An 8,411-nucleotide genomic window follows, 5' to 3' on the forward strand; every position below is an offset into this window, starting at 1 on the left:
ACCACTCACCACTCACACACCCACACACTCACACTCTCATTCACCCACACACTCACCCAATCACTCACACAACCACCTACCCACTCACACAACTACTGACTCACCTACTCACTCACCCACCTACTCACTTACCCACCTACTCACTCGCCCACCTACTCACTCACCCACCTACTCACTCACCCACCATCTGGCTCACTCACCACACCGCTTCCCTCTCTCGGCTTCTCCCCTCCCCACTCGGCTCCGCTTTGCGAATTTACTACCGCCCCCTCACCAGCCCCACCGCTCCTGTCCCCCCACAACCACCCACGCTCATCCAACAACAACCACAACCACCCACAATCTTCCAACAACAACCACCCACGCTCTCCGCCCGTGAGGACGACTCTGACACCGGTGCTGTTTGTCGCTGCCCGCCACACGGCGTTGGCCTTTCGGGCCCTGCTGCTGTGTATGTGTGGTGTGTGTGTGGTGTGTATGTGGTGTGTGTGTGTATGTGTGGTGTGTGTGTGTGTGGTGTGTGTGTGGTGTGTGTGTGTTGTGTGTGTGTGGTGTGTGTGTATGTGTGATGTGTGTGTAGTGTGTATTGTGTGTGTGGTGTGTGTGTGATGTGTGTGTGGTGTGTGTGTGTGTGTTGTGTGTGTGTGGTGTGTGTGTGTTGTGTGTGTGTATGTGTGTGGTGTGTGTGTATGTATGTATGTGTGGTGTGTGTGGTGTGTGTGTGTGGTGTGTGTGGTGTGTGTGTGTAGGAAGGGGGTTGAGCCCCAACACTCGACACGCGGTGCACTGAGCGAGGTTTTTATTGCTGAGCTCCTCGACAACAGAGGCGGTGGGGGGGGGAAGGGGGCGCGGAAGAGGGGGAGCAGAAGGGGGGGGGTGTCGTGGCGCGTGGGCAACACGGTGGGGGGGCCGTGATGGAGAGGGGGGCACTGTGGAGGAGCGACGTCGCAGAGTTCGTGTGAAGTAAACAAAACGAATCATCGACGCGATATGAGACACCCAACTCGCACCCACGCCGCCCACCCGTCATGGAATTTGCGGACACCTCTCAGGGTCGCCACTCCCTCCCGCCGCGTGTGGCACAGGGCGACTCCGAGTGGGGGGGGGGCTGTCGCGGGGGGGGGGGGGCTGTCGCGGGGGGGGGGGCCTGTCGCGGGGGGGGGGGGCTGTCGCGCGGGGGGCCATGGAGGTTTTGAGAGGAGCAGGAGGAGTGAAATGAAAAGGTGGTGATGGAGGAAGAGGAGTCGGGTGAGAAGAGGGTACGAGTTTTGGAAGGAGGAGGTGGTGGTGGTGATGGAGGTAGTGGTGGTGTTGGGAGATGTGGAGGAGGAAGTGAAGTGGGAGGAGGTGGTGGAGGAGGAGAGAGAGAAGGTGGTGGTGGTGGACGAGGTGAAGTAGTGGAAGCAGAAGAGACGACGGGATGTTGACGGAGGAGGAGGAGGAGGCCGGTCTGCTACACCAATCAGATCTTGCCCGAGCTCTCGAGGTACTCCTTGAAGAAGTCGCTGCAGGCCACGGTGAGCGCCGCCACGAGGATGATGAACTCCTGGAAGTCGACCTCGCCGTCCTTGTTGGAGTCCAGGTCCTTCATCACCTTGTCCACGGCGGCCGCGTCCTTCTGACTCTGCCCTCCACAGCCGCGCGACCGCGTGAACGTCGCGGTGGCTCGACCGCTCGGAGGCCATCGTGATCATCGTTGTCGTCAATGTCCCCATCGTTGTCATCACCATCATTGTCATCATCATCACCATTGTCATTATCATGATCATCATTTGTCATCATCATTGTCATCATTGCAATAGTCATCATCATCGTTAAGGACACCATCATCATCATCAAGATCATCATCATCATCGTAATCAAAATCATCGTAATCATCATCATTGTCATCATATTCAGCATCAGCATCATCAAGGTCATCATCATTGTCATCAACATAATCGTCATCATCATTTTCATGATATTCAGCATCAGCATCATCAAGGTCATCATCATTGTCATCATCATCGTAATCATCATCATTGTCATCATCATCGTAATCATCGTAATCATCGTAATCATTGTCATCATTGTCATCATATTCAACATCAGCATCAAGGTCATCATCATTGTCATCATCATAATCGTCATCATCATTGTCATCATATTCAGCATCAGCATCATCGTCATCGTCGTCATCATCGTCGTCGACGATGCGAACCTCACAACAAAAGTCAAGGAGAGCCAACACAAACAAAGACTCTCGGGGCGATTTAGTCAGGAGCGTCCTGCCCGCGGATGTCTAGCTAATTCCTTATTGGACATTGAGGCATCACAGAGACATAAACACGGGCATGCACGAACAGAACATACACATGAACACACACGGGCATGAACACAACATACACACGCACGTGAACATACGCATGAACACTCACGTGAACACACACAGGAACACACGCACATGAATACGCATGAACACGAAAACGTGAATACACATAAACTCACGTGAATGTTCGTGAACACGCAGACGTGAACAAACGCGTGTGAACACGCAGACGTGAACATATGCATGGACACAAGCGCGTGAACACGCGCATGAACAGACTCGCGTGAACAAGTATTCGCGTGCACACAGGCGCGTGAGCACACCCGTGCGTGAGCACACACGCACGAACACGCGCACTTGAACGCACATCAGCACGTGCACATTTCTGTTCACGCGCCGCGCTCACCCCGAGGAATCCGCTGAGCTCGTTGGAGAGCAGCTCCTTGAGTTCGCCCTTGTTCAGCTTGTACTTGTCGCCCTCCTTGCCCGAGTAGGCGTGGAACACGGCGATCAACGTCGTCATGCAGCCCTCCAGGTCAGACATCGCGCTCGTTCAGATCGCCGCTCGCCTGCCGCGGGATGTGGGGGCAGTGCGCGTGTTCAACTTCGCTCGCACCGTACCTAGCCAGCCGTGCTGTGTGTGAGTGTTCAACTTCGCTCGCACCGTACCTAGCCAGCCGTGCTGTGTGTGAGTGTTCAACTTCGCTCGCACCGTACCTAGCCAGCCGTGCTGTGTGTGAGTGTTGAACTTCGCTCACACCGTACCTAGCCAGCCGTGCTGTGTGTGAGTGTTGAACTTCGCTCACACCGTACCTAGCCAGCCGTGCTGTGTGTGAGTGTTGAACTTCGCTCGAACCGTACCTAGCCAGCCGTGCTGTGTGTGAGTGTTGAACTTCGCTCGCACCGTACCTAGCAAGCCGTGCTGTGTCTGCGTGTTCAACTTCGCTCGCACCGTACCTAACCAACCGCGCTGATGTATGCCATAATAAAACAACCTAAACAATGTTTTATTTGACCAGCTCTTACAGTGCTGAGAAGACGGTAAGTCACGTGTACATATGTAGTGGTGGTATTGACGTGCGCCGACTGTGACAGTGATGGATCACGGGGCGGCGCGGGGTGCGGGGTTGGGCACGCGTTGTGGGCGTGGTGTGGACGCGCGCGCCGGGAGTGACAGATGACGGGGCGGCGCGGCGTGGGTGGTGAGGCACGATGAGATGTGGGAAAAGAGGATCGTAGCCAGCGCCCGGCGATTGGTCGAATAAGTGGGTGCTCGCAGCGACGTCCGCAGGTGGGGTATAAAGGGGGACGCGCGGGAGCACTCGGGGAGAGTTACCCAGTTGAAGACCCGAAGACGGAGCTGAAGACCTAGTGCCCCGAGACCCCTAGTCCCGCCGTCCTTGTGGGGACCGGGGCCCTGTGTGGCTCGGAGGCGAGGCTGTGGGACCCGGGGTCCGACGCCCCCGTGGGTCGGGCTGGGGACCCACAGTCGAGACGGATACCCCGGGCAGGGAGTGTCCCGAGTAGCTCAGTGGCGTTAGTCGCCGAGTAGCTAAGTGGATGTTGGTCATCCGAGTAGCTCAGTGGCGTTAGTCGCCGAGTAGCTAAGTGGGTGTTTGTCACCCGAAGTACTAAGTGGATGTTGGTCATCCGAGTAGCTCAGTGGGCGTTAGTCGCCAAGTAGCTAAGTGGGTGGTTGTCACCGGAGATACTAAGTGGGTGTTTGTCACCCGAGATACTAAGTGGGTGTTTGTCACCCGAGATACAAAGTAGGTGTTAGTCACCTGTGAACGAGTTTGATAAAATAAAGAGTGTGTTACCCGTGAAGTCGTCTCCCGCCGAGTTACTACATTACAACTGGCGTCAGAAGTAAACCTGTCTTCAAGGAGTATGGACACGAGGAAGACTACCCGTACCCACGAGCGAGGTCGGGACGACGACGGCGTACCGGGGACACCGACCTCGGGAGTAGAGGACGAGGAGTTGCCGCCGATGCAGCACTTCGCGGTGATGGCCGACGCTCCGCTTGCCTCCGACACCAGCCTCCAGGACGCGCACGCCCGGTTGGCGGAGTTGCTACTCGCCGCCGCCGCTGTCTTGGCCGACATCTCCGTTCCGGCGAGCGGAAAAACGGCTGCGGGGGTCGTGGAGGAAGCGACGGTGGAGGATTCCCGCCAAAAGGCGCTTCGCGCCAAAAGTCTGGAAGTTGCCGCCGTTTTTGGGGGGCCGCCACCGATTGGCGGGAAAGACGGACGCCACGTGGCCGGACACCTCCGCGCAGCGCAGCCCACGTCATCAGCGCGCGCCGGAGCCCTCCATTTTGCGCCTGACAACCGAGCCGACATTTTACACAACTACAGCGGAGCGCGGGAAAATCTCTCCGACGTCGACGACGATCGGGTCCTCCAGCAAAGATTGCCCGCGCTGTCGGCGTTCAAGGCGGATGGGGGCGACTGGGGAGCCTTCCAACGAAGGTTCCTCGCTCATCAGGAGATGTCGGGGTGGTCCGACACCACTGCCCTGCGTGCGTTGCCAGCGATGCTTGACGACGACGCGCTTGCAGCCTTCACATCTGCTGCAAGGTCGTCCCGCTCTACGCTCCAGGCCGCACTACACCTGATGGCGAAGGTGTTCAGGCCGCCCTCCACGTGTCGCCACCAGTTCTACGATCGGCGGAAGGTGGCTGGAGAAACGACGCTCGCCTACCGCACGGCACTACTCGCCTTGGCGGACGCAGCTTTTCCCCGCATGGATAAGGAGGGGAAGGACGCCATGGTGACGGAGCAGCTGCTGGTGTTGGCCCACGAGTTGGGGGTCCCCATCAACGTGGCGGACGAGATGGATATCTGCTCCCTGGCGATCGCCACGAGCATTCACGCGTACGAGGTCCTCAAACGCAAGCCGGGGGTCGTCTGCAAATGGGCGGGGAACGCGGCACTGGCCGCCACGATCGCCGAACCTCAGCCAGCTGCGGTGCAGGAGCAGGCCTTCGCTGCATCGCGTCCGGGGGAGTGGAGAACGGGAGGTCGTTCGCCCACACGTTCGCCCCGCAAGCTGGAGCAACCGAAACCTACGACGTCCGTCGTCTGCTACAACTGCGGCCTTCGGGGTCACGTCGCAGCCGGGTGCCGGGCCCCGCGTCAGCGCGCCACAGGACCATGTCGGGACGACGACCAGGGCCACAAGTCATCCCAACAAAACCCGGTGCCTCGGGCTTGACGGCTGCTGACCGTCGAGAGCCTGAACCCCGGGGCACGCACGGGTCCTCGTTGCCTGGCCGATGTCTTCCTGAACCGCCGGCACCACCGGACGTTCAACCGCGTCTGGTGCCGTACGACGGACCGGCAAGGCGGACTCGGGCTAGGTCTCAACAATTTTCATGAAGACGTTTTTTCTCTACACCGAGCTCGCCCGGTGTTCCCCTCTGCCGGGGTACTGTCCCGTTGTAGGGACGCTCGGAAGAAGAAGGGGACACTGCACGAGTCGAAAGAAAAAAAAAAATTTCCATTTATTTTCCTTTTTGCATATACATTGCTATTGTCACTCGCCGGTTTGTATATATTGTTCTATTGTCGCGGTGGCATTGGTTGAGGGTTGCGGATGGTAGTGTTCGCGTCGTGTTGTGTTGTTAAGTTAGTTGTTGTTCTTGTTGTTGTGTTGTGTTACGGGGCACACAGGGCGGTTGGTATATTTTTATAGCAGCCGGGTCGGCTGCGAGCTATGTGGTAGGGGGTGATGTAGTGGTGGTATTGACGTGCGCCGACTGTGACAGTGATGGATCACGGGGCGGCGCGGGGTGCGGGGTTGGGCACGCGTTGTGGGCGTGGTGTGGACGCGCGCCGGGAGTGACAGATGACGGGGCGGCGCGGCGTGGGTGGTGAGGCACGATGAGATGTGGGAAAAGAGGATCGTAGCCAGCGCCCGGCGATTGGTCGAATAAGTGGGTGCTCGCAGCGACGTCCGCAGGTGGGGTATAAAGGGGGACGCGCGGGAGCACTCGGGGAGAGTTACCCAGTTGAAGACCCGAAGACGGAGCTGAAGACCTAGTGCCCCGAGACCCCTAGTCCCGCCGTCCTTGTGGGGACCGGGGCCCTGTGTGGCTCGGAGGCGAGGCTGTGGGACCCGGGGTCCGACGCCCCCGTGGGTCGGGCTGGGGACCCACAGTCGAGACGGATACCCCGGGCAGGGAGTGTCCCGAGTAGCTCAGTGGCGTTAGTCGCCGAGTAGCTAAGTGGATGTTGGTCATCCGAGTAGCTCAGTGGCGTTAGTCGCCGAGTAGCTAAGTGGGTGTTTGTCACCCGAAGTACTAAGTGGATGTTGGTCATCCGAGTAGCTCAGTGGGCGTTAGTCGCCAAGTAGCTAAGTGGGTGGTTGTCACCCGAGATACTAAGTGGGTGTTTGTCACCCGAGATACTAAGTGGGTGTTTGTCACCCGAGATACAAAGTAGGTGTTAGTCACCTGTGAACGAGTTTGATAAAATAAAGAGTGTGTTACCCGTGAAGTCGTCTCCCGCCGAGTTACTACATTACACATACACACATCATTAATAAGTCGTACTGGTCTCTACAAAGACACAGATCCCCCGAATAGCCTTAACAGATTGTTGGGGCAAGTGCTGTTAGCGAGCACCTTCGATGCCGGCACGGCACACGAGGGGGTGGGGTGACCAGCTCCACGCCCGGCCGCCTTTGTCTCCCCAGTGGCGATGTTTACACACCGCAACTAAGTTACTCATTTGAGGCTGAGTCGACCTAGGAGAGGCTCATGACCGGTTCAGATCATCGTCACCGGTGTTGGCCGTGAGCGGGAATCGAACTCGGGTCGCCGGGTTCGTAGCGCAGCGCGCTGACGGCTACACTACCGCTCCCCCCATCCCATGTACAGACACACACACACATGTACTGACACACACACGCACACACATGCACACACACACACATGTACACACACACTCACACACATGTGCAGACACACACACATGTACACACACACACTCACACACATGTACACACACACTCACACACATATACAGACACACTCACACACACTCACACACATGTACACACACATACACATGTACAGACACACACACTCACACATGTACAGACACACACACTCACACACATGTACTCACACACATGTACACACACACTCACACACACGTACAGACACACTCACACGCATGAAACAACGCCATCAATGTACCGTGCGTTGAACTTTTTTCGCACCGCACGTAGCCAACCCGTGCAACTCGCCTCGTGCCCCTGCCACTCACCCCGCCGTGACCGGCGTGGTGAAGTATGGTCGAGGGACCCACCGTGACCCCAAGCAGCACGCGTCGGGGATTGGTGCGGCGTGGGAGGGGCGGTGGTGGCCGGGCGGGCGGGAGGCCGTTACATCCAGCAGTGGATGTAACGGCCTCTGAGCCGCCTCGCACTCACCTTGGGATGGGAAGGAATCGAAGGAGCTCGCAGGCAGCCGAGACGGGTGAAGGAGGCTCGTGGAAGCTTGCGGATTGAGATGAGAGCGATCCCCACCCGCCTCTTTATACGGTGATTGGGGGGGGGGGTCTACAATCAGCTGCTGGCTCCCTGTCAAGTGGCAGAGACCATTCGTGGGTGCCAGGGTCGGGGGCCTGCACCGGGCACGCAGCAGCAGCAGCAGGAATGTCACGGCCCACTCACGTAATTGGTATGTGGTGGTGCATCACGGTGGAACTCACCGGAGACGGGGTATTAATATAAACAGCGCAGCAGACGGCGGCGTGTGTGTATATATAGCGGCTGTGTGGCCACCAGCTTACACACAGCGCAGAGCGCAGCATGCACACGTGCATCATGCAGTACACACAGAGCGCAGCGCAGCACACACACCACATGCTGCACCACGCAGCATACAGTGAGGGAAAAAAGTATTTGATCCCCTGCTGATTTTGTACGTTTGCCCACTGACAAAGAAATTATCACTCTATAATTTTAATGGTAGGTTTATTTGAACAGTGAGAGACAGAATAACAACAACAAAAATCCAGAAAAACGCATGTCAAAAATGTTATAAATTGATATGCATTTTAATGAGGGAAATAAGTATTTGTTCCCTCTG

At 57.2% G+C, this 8,411-nt stretch overlaps 1 protein-coding gene across 1 annotated transcript; it reads right to left on the reverse strand.

Moving 5' to 3' along the window:
• Positions 1–784: 784 nt before the first annotated feature.
• LOC144949364 (protein S100-A1-like) lies at positions 785–7,910 on the reverse strand. The gene is made up of 3 exons (XM_078879353.1): positions 7,751–7,910; positions 2,715–2,877; positions 785–1,624 (listed from the first exon to the last, which is right to left on the reverse strand). The coding sequence occupies exons 2-3, from the start codon at positions 2,850–2,852 to the stop codon at positions 1,463–1,465; spliced, it is 300 nt and encodes a 99-aa protein (XP_078735479.1). The 5' UTR covers positions 2,853–2,877; positions 7,751–7,910; the 3' UTR covers positions 785–1,462.
• Positions 7,911–8,411: the final 501 nt, after the last annotated feature.

This window comes from Lampetra fluviatilis, chromosome 53 (genome assembly GCF_964198595.1).
Source record: "Lampetra fluviatilis chromosome 53, kcLamFluv1.1, whole genome shotgun sequence".
Classification (NCBI taxonomy): domain Eukaryota; kingdom Metazoa; phylum Chordata; class Hyperoartia; order Petromyzontiformes; family Petromyzontidae; genus Lampetra; species Lampetra fluviatilis.